The 18072-nt window shown below is 50.2% G+C and overlaps 2 protein-coding genes and 3 non-coding genes across 8 annotated transcripts; 1 reads left to right on the forward strand and 4 right to left on the reverse strand.

Annotated features, from left to right (window-relative positions):
• The first annotated feature begins 354 nt into the window (after positions 1 to 354).
• Positions 355 to 7183, forward strand: SERPINH1 (serpin family H member 1). 4 transcript variants are annotated; one of them, XM_074816515.1, is made up of 5 exons: positions 355 to 464; positions 3051 to 3664; positions 3846 to 3944; positions 4343 to 4575; positions 4748 to 7183. In XM_074816515.1, the coding sequence occupies exons 2-5, from the start codon at positions 3082 to 3084 to the stop codon at positions 5048 to 5050; spliced, it is 1218 nt and encodes a 405-aa protein (XP_074672616.1). In that variant the 5' UTR covers positions 355 to 464; positions 3051 to 3081; the 3' UTR covers positions 5051 to 7183. The 4 variants fall into 4 exon arrangements, with proteins under 4 accessions (XP_074672616.1, XP_074672618.1, XP_074672617.1 ...); XM_074816517.1 differs by having other exon boundaries at positions 413 to 464; positions 3048 to 3664; XM_074816516.1 differs by lacking the exon at positions 355 to 464 and adding an exon at positions 1606 to 1649 and having other exon boundaries at positions 3048 to 3664.
• A 3290-nt stretch (positions 7184 to 10473) lies between these two features.
• Positions 10474 to 17005, reverse strand: RPS3 (ribosomal protein S3). The gene is made up of 7 exons (XM_074816519.1): positions 16880 to 17005; positions 15857 to 15987; positions 15393 to 15486; positions 14081 to 14175; positions 12995 to 13182; positions 11531 to 11727; positions 10474 to 10543 (listed from the first exon to the last, which is right to left on the reverse strand). Exons 1-6 carry the CDS (start codon positions 16907 to 16909, stop codon positions 11534 to 11536), a joined length of 732 nt encoding a protein of 243 aa, XP_074672620.1. The 5' UTR covers positions 16910 to 17005; the 3' UTR covers positions 10474 to 10543; positions 11531 to 11533.
• Positions 11179 to 11315, reverse strand: LOC141920352 (small nucleolar RNA SNORD15). Its single transcript, XR_012622296.1, has one exon. It is a non-coding gene; the product is annotated as a small nucleolar RNA SNORD15 (small nucleolar RNA).
• LOC141920350 (small nucleolar RNA SNORD15) lies at positions 12090 to 12237 on the reverse strand. Its single transcript, XR_012622294.1, has one exon. It is a non-coding gene; the product is annotated as a small nucleolar RNA SNORD15 (small nucleolar RNA).
• Positions 13540 to 13688, reverse strand: LOC141920351 (small nucleolar RNA SNORD15). Its single transcript, XR_012622295.1, has one exon. It is a non-coding gene; the product is annotated as a small nucleolar RNA SNORD15 (small nucleolar RNA).
• Positions 17006 to 18072: the final 1067 nt, after the last annotated feature.

An 18072-nucleotide genomic window follows, 5' to 3' on the forward strand; every position in this document is an offset into this window, starting at 1 on the left:
CGCTGCCTGTGACTGCTCCGGCCGTGGCTGAAGCCCTTTGCAACACCCCTGACTTCACGGCCCGATGACACCCCGGGGAAAATAAACCAATCATCCGCCTCAGGGTGGGGGGTGGGGGGGGGAAGATAGGTCAGAGCCCCATAAAAAAATACAAAAGCACCGTTTTGGCTTAGGAGAGCCTCCCATCCCCCTGCTGCCGGCAGAAGGAGGGACCACGCGTCCCCCCCAGCCCCGCCGGACCCCCCCCTGCAGCAGCCGCGGGGCCGGGCGCTCCCTGCCATTGGCGGGAGGCCGGGAGAGCTTTATCGGATCCTCCCCTTCCTCTCCCTCCCCAAGCGTTTTTGAGAGGTTTTTTCCCAACTTTCCAGAAGTTTCTCCCTGGCCCCTTATATACCCCCTCCGCGGGACCGCGAGGTGCATAGGGGAGCCGAGCAAAGCAGCGCCCCAGCCCCGCACCGCCGCAGGTAAGGGGGGTGGGGGGGGGCGGGGGGGGCCGGGGGTACCCGGGCTTGCAGGACTGTTGCCAGGCAGGGATGCGGCCAAGCTGAGATTGCAGCAGGCCGGGGGTTATTTTGGGGTCCTGCATGCTCCTGGCTGGCCCCATAGGGCAGGGAAATCGGGGGGGGCTTGGGGGGGGGGGTATTGCATGGGGGAAAAGGGGTGCATGGGGGAAGGGGGTTGCATGGGGGGGAGGATGCATTGGGGTGAGCTGAAGCGGGGGATGTGGGTAGGGTACAGGCTGCCCCAGAAGCCAGCTGTTTTTTGAGAAAAGATATTAAAAGATCCACCCCCACCTCCCCCCTCCACTCCAGTTTGCGAGAGATGGTTGCGGTGAAGCTGCACCCTGGTTTTGCACTTTCAGGGGGTGAAGAAAGAGAAGAAGAGGTTAAGGGAAGCACCAGCTTGCTCTAAATAGTCCTGGAGCAGCTCTGGCTGGGAGAAAACCTCCAGCCCCTGCTCCTGCCCAGCCTGGGAGCCTCCGGGACCCTGGGCACCAGCCCAGCACGGGAGGGAGAGCTCTGGTTACAGCCTCCCTGCGTCCAGACTGACTAACCCTAATCCTTCTGCCTGCCCTAACAAAGCCTCGCATCCCTCTGCTGCCGTGGAAGTGGCCTTTTGCTTGTGGCCTTTTGCTTGCGTGCCTCAGTCCCGTGGCTTTGTCCTGGGTCGGGGGAGAAACACAGTCCTCGAAGGGGTGTGTGGGCCGTCGGGGGTGATGGCACCTCCAAATCCCACAGGGGGAGCGGGTCCCCGACAGCCCCGAGGAGGTCTGCAAAATGCCACGTTGGCGTGGGGCGTCCCCTTGCAGGGCTGAGCCGTACAAACGCAAGAGAGGATGTTAACGGGCTGCGCATTCCCCCAAATTCCCTCTATTTTCCACCCTGAGTTATGAATTCACCAATAATCTCAGTCGTAATCCAAGGATGGGCAAAATTTCTCTTGTCTCGCCGCCGCGGGCTGCGTCACTCATCCCAGACCCAGCGTGCCCGGCCAGATTTCTCACCAGTCTCTGAAGTAATGAACCTTTTTTAAGCTGAGGATGTAAGCGGCGTGGGCCGCCCGTTGCTCACAAGAGAACTACTCCATGTATCTCTTTTCTTTCAGAATGAAAAAGGCAAACGTTGACCTCACTATGAAACAGTTTCAAGGTATCATTAGAAATAAAAGGGAAGGAAAAAAACAAAAGAAAAAACCCTCAGATTTTAAATGCTTGCCGCACCCGATGCCGTCTGCACCTTCAAAGTGCATCAAGGGCAGTTTTGAGCCTGTTGCGCGAATCTTTGCTCTTAGGTAGCCGGGATGGCTCTTCCCTCCAAAAGGGAGGTTTGTTCCCAAAAGGATTTTAGGATACAGATTGCCCCCCTCTCTGAGGCTACGTAATTCCCACTCTGGCAAAGGGTCCCTGGTGCAACTGCGCACTCGTGCGTGTTTCCTTCCATATGTAATCCCAGCGGGCCCTTCGCTTCCTGCTCTGTTTGCTTTAACCCTGAAGCTGCCCCGTCGCAGCCCTTTCTTGTCTCCGTATGCAAGGAGCAGCCTCTGAGGCTGGCCAGGAGCAGGGTGGGAGGAGAGGACCAAGGAATGAAACTTCACTGTAGCCTTGGGCATGATGCAGCCTGTCGAGCAAAAAATTTGGGCGTGAAGGTGGAATTTAAGCCCTGAGGATCTGCCATCAGGAGGGTTTGCTGGGAGCAGCGTGAAGCCGGGAGGGAGGGAAGGTCTGGGGCCAGGTTACAGCCTCAGAGACAGGTAGGATGAGCTCCAAAGAGCTTTCAGACACAGCATTTAGGACTGGTCAGTCTGCAGATTTATTGAAGCTCAGAGCCCTCGCCAGGGATGGGTGCACCTACGTTGTGGTGAGATGCACCTACCTAATGCACATGAACGTATTGGGAAGGGGCTCTGCTGGGGGGAAGGAGGGGTCCGCCACCTTCCTCTGCCCTGGCACCTCCTTGGCAGGGCTGTACTGGCAAAACTAAGTCAGATAGAGCTGACCAGTGTTGGATCTTCTCAAGGGGCCCCCCCAGACTTAGCTTGGTGGAAGCTCATGTGCTCCACCTAGTGTCTAGAAAGCTGAGCCTTGGGGTACCGAGCTGGGGTCCCCAGAGGACGATCCCTGCTGTACACTGACCACAATAGCTCCTGGATGGATGGGCAGCACAAACATCCCACTTCTAGCTTTTCCTGACCAGGGCAGGGGTTTGACCTGCTACTCTGGGGACAGAAATATCTGTTGCTTCCATTCCCTGGCCCCTCCTTAAATCATTTACTGTACATGAACATATAGTAAAATTGCTTAAAAAGGAAGCTTTCATCCAGTGCACAGGCTCTGCATGCCAGAGTGCAGCCTGGACTCTCGAAGGTTAAGTCTTGCTCAGGGCAAAGCCCAGTGTGGGCTTGGATCGTTGCACCCCAAGTGAAGCGTTGATGCAGATGGTCTGGCTATCACTGGAGCCTAGGAGTGGGTTTCACTGGAAGAGCCCCTGGGGTCTCGGAATGCTCCAGAAGGGCTTGAATCATGCTGATGGTGAGCTCTTCTTGCCCAGCAGGTCCTCAGAGGTGCTGGGTGCTGCTGAAGCCATGTGGATTACTCTGGTGCTTGCTCTCTGTGGCCTCGCTGCAGCCGTGCCCTCGGAGGACAGGAAGCTGAGCGACAAAGCAACGACGCTGGCTGACCGCAGCACGACGTTGGCCTTCAACCTCTACCATGCCATGGCGAAAGACAAGAACATGGAGAACATCTTGCTGTCCCCCGTGGTTGTGGCATCCTCCCTTGGCCTTGTGTCCCTCGGGGGCAAGGCCACAACTGCCTCCCAAGCCAAGGCAGTGCTCAGCGCAGACAAACTGAACGACGACTACGTGCACAGCGGGTTGTCCGAGCTCCTGAACGAGGTCAGCAACAGCACAGCCCGCAACGTCACCTGGAAGATCGGCAACCGCTTGTATGGCCCTGCCTCCATCAACTTCGCCGATGACTTTGTGAAGAACAGCAAGAAACACTACAACTACGAGCACTCCAAGATCAACTTCCGAGACAAGAGGAGCGCCCTGAAATCCATTAATGAGTGGGCAGCCCAGACCACGGATGGGAAACTTCCAGAGGTCACGAAAGATGTTGAGAAAACCGATGGGGCCCTCATTGTCAATGCCATGTTCTTCAAGCGTAAGTTCCACCTTCAATTCTTGATACGAGTGACCCAAAACCTAGCCTGAGCCGATACACGGCAGCCCAAATGGGAAGGTGAACAAGTCCTAGGTCTGCTGGAGGCATGTTTTTTCAGAACTGTGCATGAAATTACCAACCCATTCCCTTTTCTTACAAGCTGAATTTCTCCCTCCTGCAGCTCACTGGGATGAGAAGTTCCATCATAAGATGGTGGACAACCGTGGCTTCATGGTGACCCGTTCCTACACTGTGGGTGTTCCCATGATGCATCGCACAGGTAAGTTGCAAACCTCCTGCCCCATGTCAAGACCGACTGGAGTTACGTTCACTGCTGCTCTGTCACCCAGTTTTCCACCAACTGCTTCCAAGATTGTTTTGCCTCACAGTCAGTGAGTGCGAGAGGACAAAGCAGGGCGCGCTTGTTCTGCTGATTCAGTCTCTCAGTGAGCAGAGGGAATCCATGTTTACTGTTGGGTGCTTAGCTGTCAGGAATAAATCCAAGCTCATCACGCATGGGAGAGCCACAGATTTGAGTTGTTGCCAACTCCAATAATTCTGGGCCAGTTCCCAAAACTGTTCAGCTGGTCAGGGAAAGTCCAGGGTGAATTCATAACAAGGTTGTGGATAGCTTTGCCTCTGTTCTGCATCTCACCATTTCCTGCTTCTGATTTCCAGGTCTCTACAATTACTATGATGATGAGACAGAGAAGCTCCAGGTGGTAGAGATGCCACTTGCTCACAAGCTCTCCAGCATGATCTTTATCATGCCAAACCACGTGGAGCCTCTGGAGAGGGTTGAGAAACTGCTGAACAGGGAGCAGCTGAAGGCCTGGGCTGGCAAGATGAAGAAGAGATCCGTGGCCATCTCGCTGCCTAAAGTCATCCTGGAAGTCAGCCACGACCTTCAGGTAAAGGAGGTCCTTAAAGAAAACAGTTGGGCCTTACAGTTCTTTGAGGTGGGAGAGAAGATAGTGGGTTGATGGGTTACATGTGCCTGTCATCCTTTTTCCAGCGGCTAGTCTGGAAAGGATCCCACTGTGTCATCTCTGGGAGGGTTGCTGACCTCTTTTCTCCTCCTAGAAACACTTGGCTGATCTGGGCCTGACAGAAGCCATTGACAAAACCAAGGCTGATTTGTCAAAGATCTCTGGCAAGAAAGACCTTTACCTGTCCAACGTCTTCCACGCTGCTGCTCTTGAATGGGACACGGAAGGGAACCCCTACGATGCTGACATCTACGGCCGAGAGGAGATGAGGAACCCCAAGCTCTTCTATGCTGACCACCCCTTCATCTTCATGATCAAGGACAGTAAAACCAACTCCATTCTCTTCATCGGCAGGCTCGTGAGGCCCAAAGGCGACAAGATGCGTGATGAGTTGTAGTTAGGTTGTTTGTTTTTTTTTTTTTCTCCAGAGCTTTGGTTTGTGTGTTTTTTAGTGGGGGATTTCAAAAAAGGGGAAACACTATTTTGTATCCTTCTCGAACTATGGGTGCTATTCAGACCAGGGTGCATTGTGATGAGAAACCAGCATACACTTTACCTCACCCCAAAATACTTATTGCACAAACCCACCTCCAGAGAGGAACAGGGGAGCCTGGCACAAAAGAGGGTCACTGGGAGTGGAAGGGAACTGGCATGCACTGCCTCAGCTACCAGCATCCTCAGCTGAGATGTTCAGGCTGATGCCTCACTCCTCCCTGCACTAGTTAAGCCTCCTGCTAAGTAAGTGCCTTGCTGCTACCATCAGCCCTGCAAAGAAAAGCACAAGCTCTCCACCCTTCCATCTCAAATGCTTCTGCACATTTAGCTCTGCCACTTTTCTCCCCCTCTGATGCTCTGCGGCACCACACCAGAGCTGCTCTGGTTGCTTTGCAGTTGTTCCTTGCTTCTCTCTTCTCTCTCCAGTGGTATCTAACAGAGCACGAAGGGCCAATTCTGCAGTCCAGCCCCCTCTGTAGCCCTGGGAGCAGAGTAGGACTGCGACAGCATGTAAGAACAAAGATTGTTTGGAGTTGTGCCCTCCTGTCCCACCTAACCCTGCTCTGGGTGACTGTTAGATGCTTCAACCGCAGCAGGTCATCAGCTCCTTAGCTACGACACTCACTGCAAAGCCAAGCACAGCTTTGCTCAACACTTCAGAGAGAAGTAAGTGGCTTCGGGGTGTCAGCAGAGAGGCCAAAGAGCAGATGGGCTTCTAGGAAGATAAACCTGAGGTCCCTTAACACTCTTGTGAGACAAATGGCTGTGCTCCACCCCTCTGGGGAGCACGGAGGGGGCTCTCAGGCCAACATCTGGAATTAAAACACCCTGCACCAGGCAAACAGAGGAATTCCACTTCTCTCAGTGCTTCTGCATCAGCACACAGGGCTGGGAAAGAGTTCCCAGCTCTGAAGGTTCTCCCAGTTAGGACCAGGGCTGGTACCTGTCGGCTCCCGGAGCCGGCCAAGGGACCCTTCCTGGTTTCAAACAGGGATCAAATTCACTTCTACTTTCTTTAAATACAAAGCTTTAAAGCTGCCATTACCTGACTTCCTAATGACCCTCTTCTGAAGCTCCTCTCCTCCATGATACTTTAGCTCCCCGTTGGCTGACCTGGATAAGGGCACGCTGAAAACCAAATGTATTTATAGTTATACTCGTATTTATGTCTGATAATTAGCAAGTTTCACAGCCTGCTCCAGCCTACACTTGGAGGCTATTCCTATCTTCTCTTGAAGGGATACCATCAGGTTAATACTATTTAAAGAAGTAACCAATAGGATCCCATGAGCATTGAAGCATGTGTCAGGTAAGCCTTGCTACGCACTGAGACATCACAAAGCAAGTAGTGATAACTGAAACAGCAGAAATCTCTGCATCACAATCTTAAGTGATTTGAAACCAGCAAGGGCAGTGGCTGCGTTCTTTTGGGGTTTTATTTCCCTGCCAATGCGCTTTGCTGTCGGGTTGCTACGCAGAAGCCCAATGCTGCATTTTCTCAGACCACACACAGGACTATTTCCACTTATTTATTAAGTTACTACGGAGTCACTTATTGGGTGTTTCCTACAGGCAAAACTACAGCAGTTTGTGCCCCCAAGTTTGACCCGACCATGCCTTCTCCAGGTTTGCAAGGCTACACCACTGCAGAAAAGCTCATCTGCCCTAATTCCTATCCAAGCCAGCCGGAATGGGAGATTCTTGCCCTTCAGCCTCTTCCCAGATCATATTCCCAGGTGCTTTCCCCACTGTGTTGGGAGGTAGGAGGCAATCCGCAAGGATGTACCCAAAAAGCCTGAAGCCCAGGGGGTACACTAGGCGCTACCTGGCGATCAGCGCACTGAAACCCACACGCTGTAGCACGCGATGGAGGATGGGGGGGTGGGTAAAAGGGGTGGGCAAGGCAAGAACACACTGTGGGATCTTGTGAATAATTTGCATCATCTGGATGCAGGCGTCTGATGGCTTTTATAGTCTGTTCTTGTACCACACGATGACAGTTGTATAATTTTGCAATAAAACTTTTTTCAATGAACTTTTCTGGCAGCCACGGTCACTTGCAGGGTTTGGGTGGAGACAAAATACTTTTAAAAGAGCTTAAAGACATTCACTGCTATCCTTAAATCTGATACACCTTTCTTAATCTGGTATTTATGGACCAAAATTACACTTAATATACAACAATACACAAATTTTCATGACATCCGTGTCATGAAGGAACGCTATTAGCATGTTGGCTTTTCACTTTAACATTTTGCTCCTGAAACTGGAAGTATCCAGCAAGTAAGAGGACCTACTGCCCTGCCATTTAACAGAGCAACAAACGGCTCAGTTAAAAAGAAAATATGGCAGCGTAGGAATAAAACCGAGCTGTTAGCCACAGGGACCAACCTTCCTGACCCTACAATCCAAAGCTTCTCTAGCTAGCATCCAATCGAGGGAAATAGAGGAGGAAAAAGAACTGTGAGAGTTACACCATCTCTGTGGGCATTGCTACGTCATGGAAACTCCAGCAGCATCAGACCCTGCTGGCCTGTGTCCTTCCAGTGCTGGAAGGGGATTGACCTGCTGTCCATTCAAGCAGGCAGCCTTCCGCCACTCAAGTCACAAGCAAAACTAATGCCACAGACATCTCCCCTTTTCCCAGTGCTAAAATCGCACAGGTCTGGGATGGGAAGGCACACACATCGGTGTGGACTGAGGTAGCAGCGGGTGCTTGCTGGAGCAGTTCTTCAACGCACAGAAGCTATTTCCAGCACCAACCACAACAGCGGAGGAACCATCAACCTGAAACAGCAATATTGCAAGAAACTTAAAAGCTTTCCAGAGCTCCTGAACTCATCCTACACCCCCAGCTTGTCCTGCAAACAGCTTTAAATACTCGTGTTTTTCATCCTAGGGAAGGCAGCACCCTTGAGACGCAGTGAACTGATCGAGCTCCCTACCCCTCCTTTAGCAGCTTCTTCAAACAGCTCACGGTGGTCGTATATGCCAACCAACGCACGCTAGAAAGGCAACGGGTTCACACGCGCCAACCTTGACCGTAGTGGGATAATCACAGACTGGTTTGGGTTGGAAAGGAACTTAAAGATCATCCAGTTCCACCCCCCTTGCCCCGGGCAGGGCCACCTTCCACTAGCCCAGGTTGCCCAAAGCCCCGTCCAACCTGGCCTTGAACCCTTCCAGGGAGGGGGCAGCCACAGCTTCTCTGGGCAACCTGTGCCAGGGCCTCACCAACCTCACAGGGAAGAATTTCTTCCTTACATCTCATCTAAATCTCCCCTCTTTCAGTCTAAACCCATTCCCCCTCGTCCTATCCCCACCCCCTGATCAAGAGTCCCTCCCCCCTTTCCTGTAGCCCCTTTCAGTCCTGGGAGGCCGCTCTAAGGCCTCCCCAGAGCCTTCTCTTCTCCAGCTGAACCCCCCAACTCTCTCAGCCTGTCCTCACAGGGGGGTGCTCCAGCCCCCCGAGCATCTTCGTGGCCTCCTCTGGCCCCGCTCGAGCAGGTCTGTGTCCTTTCGGTGCTGAGCACTGTGGGGGGGGGGGTCTCACCAGGGTGGCAATCCTTGATGTTGTCCTCAACTTCTCACAGGATGGATCTAGCAAGAGGAGAGGTACAGCAGTACCACTCTTACACTACTTGCACATCACTTGAACTAAACATCTCTGATCAGCACTGTGAGATTAACAGGCTGATGGACCAGGTTGGAGGGCTTTAAGCCAGAACTAAACTGGGTGATCTCCAGGAAAGCCAGCCCTCACTGGAGGACTGCAGGAGAAATGTCTAGCTGATCACCATCGAGCACATTGCAGCATTTAAGAATTTAGACACAGCATGCAAGGCCTTACACTGTGTGTCACTCTTCTATCGCTTCAGGCCTTCCAACTTTCACACTTTTCCTTCTCCTATGAAGCGACAAAGCTGGTCTGTCACTTATTGTTGAATTTTTTTCCAAGTTCAAATTTTTATTTTGAAAAAAAAAAAAAAGAAGTAGTTGATATTACTTACTCTTAACACGTAATAACTGCACGATGTGCACGGAAACCTGCAATCAGACTCCTCCTCTGACACCCTGAGAGGACACATCTGCTTCTGACAGACTTAACCAGGTTCCCAGCCCTGCCAGAGAAGCTGGGAACAGGAAGGCTGAGGCTCACACATCCACACATGCTGCCAGACAGACCAGTTCCCGACACCACCAGTTTGAAATTCCAGTTCATTAAGTTGCCTGCCCAAGCTCCCGCAGAGAAGCCTCCTGAGAACGGAAATCGGGATGTAAAAGTTATTCCTAAGCAGCAAATTTTACAGCTATGTACAATTTTTGTTAATGCAACAAACAGGTTCTGAATTTCTCAAAATCTGAACAAAACAAAGCCTTGTTTCTGTGCACAACATGATGTGCCTAACAGCCTCTTCCCACTACTGCACCAGACATTGAAAACCACACCGGGAAGGGAGCTGACAGAACTAGAATCTCTGCCTGAAACTTAACCAAATGCTCAATCTCACTGCTTCAGGTACAGGGCTTTAGCTTGACCACAGCAGGCAAGAACGGCAGCAAAAGTAATTCATACAGCAACAGAAGTGAAAACACATCCCTGCCCACAGACAAAGCATTTCAGTAGCATAAATAGCCCTGTCAACCGGTATCAACTTTCAGGATCTACCTACATTATCCTACAGCTCATTAAAGCCAGTTATTAATACAGTGACAAATTAATGGTCTCAAGCCTTAAAGGAAGACAAGTTTTTTTCACCAATTCCTTAAATATTTCCATCTCAAAACTTAGGACAGAAGGTTTGAAATTCAGAGCGTACACTTTTTTTTCCCCAACTAATGTGTAAATACCTACTCAGAAGTTTCACACCCACATCACTAAGGTGACCTGACCCTAACAGGATCTATAATGTCCCTACACGGTCTGTAGCCCTGGAAGCCACACAGTGAGTGTCTTTTCAGTGAAAAGGGAAATGGATGTACAGAGGTGAAAAAAAGCACTTAGGAACACTTCAGTTGAAGCCGGAAAAGTATAAACTACTACAAGCTCCCCCTTCTGGAAACCTCAGAGGAAGGGACTGGTAAGTAACTGAACCAGTACTACTCCAGTTCATGGGGTGTTATTTATGACCCTCTAAACACCAGATTGCTGCTCCAGCTCTACTAGAATTCAGCATTTTGTCCCCACTTTGTTTAGATCTGGTAAGTTCACTTCAAAAGGGTAACACAAGCTGGAAGAAACGCAGCAGAATTCCTTCCAAACCAACGGTGGGAGCAAGGCTTTCCTGGAATACATCTTGTAAAAAAAAGCACCTCCACAAACACTGTCTTTTTGTGATTTTATTAAGAGATGTTTTCAGGACAGTCAAGCTTCTGGTTGCAGATGTTACAAACCCTACAACAAAAAACAAAATACTGAGTGAGATGGTGGCAAACCATTTTCCGTAACCATTCTACCCAAAACACAGAACAAACAGGCTCCACGTTCTCAAATTAAAGAGCATGTCTCACTTCTTGCATTTTAGCCAGTGATCCTCCTTTTCCCCACAGGAGCAGATCTTGTGAGTCAGATTCCCTTGTTTCACTGCGGCCCTGCAAACTCCCTGAACTCTCCCTGTTTGCACAAGGCCAGCTTCGGTGCGAAAACACCGCAGCCTGGCTCTCACTAGCAGCTGAGGAAGACTTTCTTCTGGAAGAGGCCTTCAGCCCCGAGCCTCCCGCTGCTCTCCGAGACAAGCGAGCACAACTTTTAAAAGCAGCGAGTTGCACATTTTCACTGGGAACAACCCAGCGCAATTCTCAGACAATTTCAAGCTATCAATTTCTGTCTTAGCTACTGATTCAGGGAGACATGATCTGAAACCTTGATTCTTTACTTGCCTACACATTGTGCTCAAGATTACTGGCTTCTAAGTCCATCCCAAACTGGATCCCATGAGGAAGGGGGGTACATGAGGAATATATACCCTGTGCTGTCAAGTGCATGCTGGTAGGAGACGGTACAACCTGAAAACACCCAAAGCACTGAACCCTTCTCAGACAAATGCCTCTATGTCACTCACACCGTGACCCAAAGTCCCCAAATCCATGTTGTAGAACACAACACAGAACAGGGCAGTTGGACAAGGATATTTCCTCTCAGACTCGTCATCTCATCTTCACGGAAGGGTGTGCTTAGCTGGTTTGCAGCGTGCCTTAAACCATGCCTGCTTCATCAGGGGAACACTCTAAACCCAGCCCAGCTGCTCCTTGTACCTGGTACAACACAGCAGCTTTTCTTCCCAGCACCCCAGCTACCCAACAGCTTTTCTGGTGACGTGACACCTCTTCCCCTTTTGGGGATCTTCCCCAAAACTACCTCCTGCCATTTGCAGGCACTTACCCCTCAGGCAGTGGGAACCGGCTGAGGCATGGCTGGCTGTTCTGGTTTGCCACCTTTCTGCTCTGAAATGGGGGTGGTGGGCAAGATCTCTTCTTTGGGTTCCACAATGCTGACATGGTCTGGCAGAGGCTTTTTGGGGCCAATCTTTCCACTTGGGTCCCAGGGTAACATAATCTTTACTTTGATCCCCAGTACACCTGCGAAGAGTGACAGGACAACACAGACACGCTCATTCAACACAAAATAACAAGGACACATTCAGTAGGGACGAGTCCCAAGGTTAAAAAGTACACTATTTGCACCAAAAACATCTCCTGACAACACTGAAATTGCAAGCTGATTAACACAAATGTGCTATAGCTTAAAAATCTAATTACTGTGAATTCACATCAGTGTGGTTACCTTTATCCAATTCATTGCCTTTGCTAACTGCAGCCTGGGACTAGGATTAAAATGTGCTGTATCCTTAAGTCATGCTAACCCTGGTTTTAAACCCCATCCTTCCTGGGATAACTCAGCTCACTTTCCTGGGAAATTGCACTGGGCTTTTTTTTGCATCCCTTCTCAGACAAATGCCTCTAAATCATCCAATGAGTAGGACATCCTGCCCAAGGCAGCCTTAGCACAGCACCACAGAACATGGCACTGAGCAGGCTGCAATGGCACAAGGACATCCCTTCTGACTCGTCATCGTATCATCACCGAAGGGAAGGTGGACAGTAGCTTTGTCTATGCTAGTATCCCTACATCAGGCATTCTGCAATTAAGTAACCCAAAGCCAATTAAGATGCAGAAGTCATTTGTGTTTTACCAGGGGGAAGGATGAGTTTAAGCAGGCTTGGCTGGTTTAGCTGGGAAGACTTGCCAAGGCACAGCTACAGGAGAAAACTGACACCAGCTTTTTCGTGGGTCTTGTAGCACCTGTGGTCTGTCTGCCAATACAGCCACAATCCAAACTGCCAACAGCTCTTCAACTCAGTCCATACGCATTTCACTTGTAAGTTGTTCTGCTACCAACCTCAGAGGGCACAGCACACAAGTGAGAATATCTGGAAAATCTAAAGCCACATTCTGAACTGGAAATATTCAATCCCCCCCACTAGAAAAGTGGATGATCTGGGATGACTACACAAAATTCTGTTGTTTGCTGAAGGCCCCTTCTCCATTTCCCATTCACATGCATAAATGCAAATAAAGTTCTACTTCAGATTTAATATGCAAACTCCATATGGAGAGCTTAGATGCAAAAGCCCAAGAAAACAATGGATTTTCAGAGTCAGAACAACTAGTGTAGCACAACCGAACCACTCTGCAAGATCCATTGTGCATCAAAGCCATGTGAGTTTACCCCACAGGTGACAGAGAAAAGCCTCCAACAGGCACAGGACGCCAGGAGTTGAGATCTTCTGGCTCTGAAGCACTGACAGAGAGAGCTGCAAAGGGATCTGCACCCCAGCCACTCACCCTGCCGGAGAAGGACGTGACGCACAGCTGTGTCAACGTAGTAATTCACCGGGTCTCCGCTGTGGATCATCAAGCCATCCACAAATTTCATGGACTTGGCACGCTGACCTCGGAGTTTGCCGGACACAACCACCTCGCAACCCTTGGCACCACTCTCCATGATGAAGCGGAGGACACCATAGCAGGCTCTGCAGGGAGAGAGCAGCAACAGCCACAGCGTTACTCCCGCTCTGCCAAATCCACGTGGCTCCGTGGAGGTGTTTTACACCAATTTCAAGCACAGACAATCACCAGTTCAACTTTTCGTTTGTAAAAAGCTTTCTGAACACACACCCGTGCAACTAAAGCTCTGTCAATGCTACACAAAGCAGCGAAAATCTTCATGCTGTTTTAGCACTGTCATACCCAATCTAAGAAAACTTTTGTGACTTATGGTCCTTGTAAGGTTGTGGGAACAGTGACAAGCACACGTGCTTTGTGACACAAAAGCAGCTTCGCAGCTGGAAGTGGACAATACACACACGTTAGAAGTGCAGCTCCCCGTCCCTTCTCAGACAAATGCCTCTAAATCATTCAATGATGACAGGATCCTCCTGCTGAAGAACCACACCCAGCATCACACAGAAAATGACACTGCAGAGGTACCGCAGCAAGAGCCACCCACTTCTGACTCGTCATCTTATCATCACCGAAGGGATCTGAGAAGCAAGGCCACTGTCACCTGAACTACAATTCAGCCAGAAGGCTTGAAATCGTGTTTCACTCCTCCACCCATTTATTTACAAAGAAATAAATGCAAGCTTTATGCACACCAGCCAGACAACTCGTAACCTGATCTACTCTAAGACTTCAACTTTTATGTCTGAAGCACAACATCTAGCAATCATTACCAAAAGTAACCATGTACTGAACAAAAAGTTTCTACACCACACAATTATCAAAAATACCAACTGCTCTCTCCAAGTGCAGCATCACCACGTTAAATTTTCAAACTACTACTAGACAAGCTGGCAAGGAGTTTGTTTGAAATGGTATTTGAATCCCACACTTCCCCACTGTGCTCTACTCACAACTTGCTCTACTCACCGACGCACTGCTAAACCTCCCAGAAGCTTGTACCGCAGGGACTCTGCCTGAGCGATTGCACACAGACCTCTCGTGGCCACCTTCTCGGCATAGAGCTACAAAGGAAAAGAAGTAAACTCAGAAACAGGGCTGTATTTCAAGATAACAGAACACAGGAGCTTCATGCTACTTTATGCCCCATCCTCTACACCCAGTTCGGTTAATCCTTCCACATTTACATGCAGAAGCTTTACCCTTGGGCACTATACTCCCTTAACTCCTTTGGCGCTTGTCTCTTACCCCTGGCAGAGCTGAGAAACACTGATGACACTCCACTCAAAGTCAGTGGACTACTAAAACATTCATGGTGCAGTCTCAAAGAGCTGCTGCTTCAAACAGCCCCAAAACATTAGGTATCACTGGAGAAAGGTGTCCAGACAATCACAAGAGCTTCGCTTGAGACAGTTTTTATAACACATCAGTTATGTAAGTCTGCTTAAGTATTAAAAAAAAAAAATCAAACCTAAGGTTTGATTTTTTGAAAGCTGGGAGAGCGGGGTGTATTAAACTAACATCTCCAAGCGACCAAAGTCTGACACTTCAGAAGAAGCAGACAATTCAAAATCATGCACACAATATTCCTAGAGCTGACAAATCGGGACGTGCTCTGTGAGTGTTTGTGCCATTCAGTATGTTTAAGCATTCGCTGGAGATCATCAGCAATCTTCGCTGTATAACGTGGTCCGGTAACACTGGCCAAGCAGGAATAAATGTGAGCATCACCCCAAACCACACATTGCCCCCTGCCCCTGATTTGTTTTAGAGAAAAGTATTAGTAAAGGCACCAGATTTCAAACACCAAAAGACCAGAAATTACTGGTGCATCATTTTACAATTTCATTACAGTATCATACTCAAAAATCTCAAAGATCCTTCTGCATCAAACAGTTTCTTTATAACGATAAAAACATTATAAATTCAATAAGGGTAATGGTAACAGACAAATACCAAAGATTATGCTGTTAGACTAGCTTCCCACCTCAGTATTGGGACAGCAACATTCTCTATAAAATATTTACAGGTAAGTTTAAAAAGTTTAATCTGCATCCTTCTTGTTGGGAAATGAAGAGAAAACCACCCAAAGTAACAGCACTCAAAATACCACAAACACCAAAGCATTTTGTATTTCAGTGCACCAGTGTTTTCTGAGAACAGGTAAAACACACCCCAAGTTATCTCCAAGTCAAACCACCTTTCAGCTGACACCACCCAGACATCGCACAAAGCTAACTGCACAACCCACTTACTACTGGTTTAACAGAGACAGTTTTACCTCAACGCTTCCCTCGGGGAATCCAAACCTCTTCTGCACGACAGCCGTCAGCTCCCGGATGCGGCGTCCCTTCTCGCCCAGGACATTCTGAGTTCTGGGAAAAAAAAAATACAGTACAACTGAGAAAAGTGTCTCCAGGTCTGAGGCTGTAACCATCCCAAAGAGCTTCCAGACTGAGCATCTAACTTAGTCCAGAGCTGTAACACTGCTGTACCACTAAAGATCACTTCAGAATCTTCTTCCCAAGTAGCTTCCTGTAACAATATTTACCACTTTAAGCTTCAGCCTGCAGCAGCACCCCCTCACAGCCTTGCACCCCCCTCACAGCCTTGCACCCCCCTCACAGCCTTGCACCCCCCTCACAGCCTTGCACCCCCCTCACAGCCTTGCACCCCCCTCACAGCCTTGCACCCCCCTCACAGCCTTGCACAGCACCTGTGAGTCAACAGCAGCATCTCAGTTACCTGGTGGCAAGTATGATAATCTCAGTCCTGGTTGGAGTGACCCGGACTTCTACTCCGGAGTACCCATCTTCAGCCAGTTCACGAGTCAGAAACTCATTCAGCTCAGCTTTGAAGATACCGTCAGCGACAAACTAAAAAACAAACGGACCAAGTTAAGCTCTGTTCAAGTGCTCAGCCTGAACACGAGGTTTTCACGTTCTGACTCTGCGTGCAAGGCATCCCTGGGACCACCCTGCAGACTGGCTGTCTCTCACCCCACGTAGAGGAAGCAGCAGTGGCGAGAAATAAAAGCATCTACCCTCAAGTTCCCAGAGACAATTCACTTCCAGCAAGAGACTACACCACTGCCTGATCCACACCTTGCTACAGCCACACTTCATGCTGCCAACCAAACTCATAGCTCGCTGCTATGTCTTGCAGTGGTACTTTGACTGGGTATGAATTTACGTAAAATAATTAAAGTGGTCACATCCCTTTACCAGCCCAACAAAGGCCTGCTGCTAAGGCTCCCAATTCCACCCTGACAGCGCACAGGCCCCAAGCCTCCCTCCCTCTCCGCGACAGGCAGAGCCTTGCACCCTCCCGGCCCCTCTGACTCACAGAGGCAGGCAGTCATTACACCCAAACTCCTTCCACTAAAAAAAAAAAGGAAAACCCAAGCAAGTTCATCAGCTTCCAGCACCGCTCCGCGCCCCTCAGCACAACCCCAGCCTGCCTCCCCTGTGCACACAGGCCCAGAGCCCTGTGCAAGCCCCACGCAGGGCTGTGGGGAGGAATCGTGGCTCCCCGCTTCTTCCGCCCCGGGGTTCGCGCAGGGCCCCCCGCGCCCTCTCCCTCACCTCAGCCTCCCGCCGCCATGTTCCCCGCCGGGCCGCCCAGCCCTATCCGCCGCCATCCTCCCGCATCCGCCGCCATGCCCTCGCCGCCGCCCCGCCCTGACGAGGCCCAGGGCCGGCCCCGGCGTGACCCCACCGATATGGAGCTGTCCCCCGCGGTCGCGGCCAGCCGGGCCGCCTCCCTCACCTTGCGCTTCTTGGAGATCTGCACCGCCATCTTGAGCCGCGCCGCCCGGCGGAAAGGAGGGAGCGGGCCCTGGGGGGAGGGCTATATCTGCCTTCCGCCGCTCCCCATTGGGCCGGCGCGGTCACGTGGGAGGCGCGCGGGGGCCGATGGGACGTGCAGTCTTGTCGGCGCGCTGGCGCGCCGCCATGTTGGGGAGGTTTAGCCTTACAGCTGTCAGTGGGGTTTTTGTCCGCCCTGGCAGGCAGCTGTGAACGCTCACAGTCGGTATTAAAACGGCAATAAAACCGGTGTAAACGGGCACGGGAGTTAGCAGCGTGATAATTCACTCTGATAGTCTACCTGGAGGCCCGCTCTGGTAGTAAAGACACTCCCCTCACAGCCCTGCGCTGGCTGCCCCAGGCTGAGGGGAGCACAGCTTGAGGGCCGGGGGGAGGTGAGGGGAGCAGCAGAGCCCCTCTCCGAACACGCCGCTTCTGGCGTTTTAACCTTTTCTTTAGGTAGTCACAGATGAAGGAAATGCCCATCAGGAAAAAGGTGTGAAAATCACAAATAGGCTATTTGGTTATTTCCAGGGAAACATCAGGAGCCTTTGCTGCTGGAGGATGCTGTACTGTTATCCAGTAATTTGCTGCTTTATGTAAATTTTAACAATAGCGATTAACTATTTATAGTTAACTGTCAGTATGGATGATAGCTAACTGTAAACTTAAAGCTATTGCAGGTGTTCCCTACTGTGTGTGCAGCATCTCGACCAGCAGGGCTGTGGTCCCTCTGCCTCTCTGCAAGACAAATGATTCAGTAAACAGCACAGTTGTGGCTCCAAGGCAGATTTTCTGTGGAAAAAATCCTCCAGAAGGACTCCTATGATGGTATCATCACCTCTGCAGTCTGGGCACTGGGTTAAATTAGTAACAGCAGGATGGGATTTCTCGCTTGAAACTTCTGTGGTGGCCAAAGGTGGGGAAAGTGGCAAACTTTTTTCAAAAAGGTTTAGGGATTGTAGGGGATTACAGGGGTTTGGTTGTGCCATTTCAATTAAAAATAATGATAATGGGTAGAATTGATACACAAAAATGCCCACACATTAGTGGGTAAATATGGTCTGTTTAGGAAGAGTTGGCAAAGGGAAGTCCTGCCTTACAAACCTCCCAGAAGGAAGCCAGGAAATAGGGGAATAAGGGCAAAAAAAGGTT

The sequence above is a fragment of the Strix aluco genome, chromosome 2, assembly GCF_031877795.1.
Source record: "Strix aluco isolate bStrAlu1 chromosome 2, bStrAlu1.hap1, whole genome shotgun sequence".
NCBI classification, from domain to species: Eukaryota; Metazoa; Chordata; class Aves; order Strigiformes; family Strigidae; genus Strix; species Strix aluco.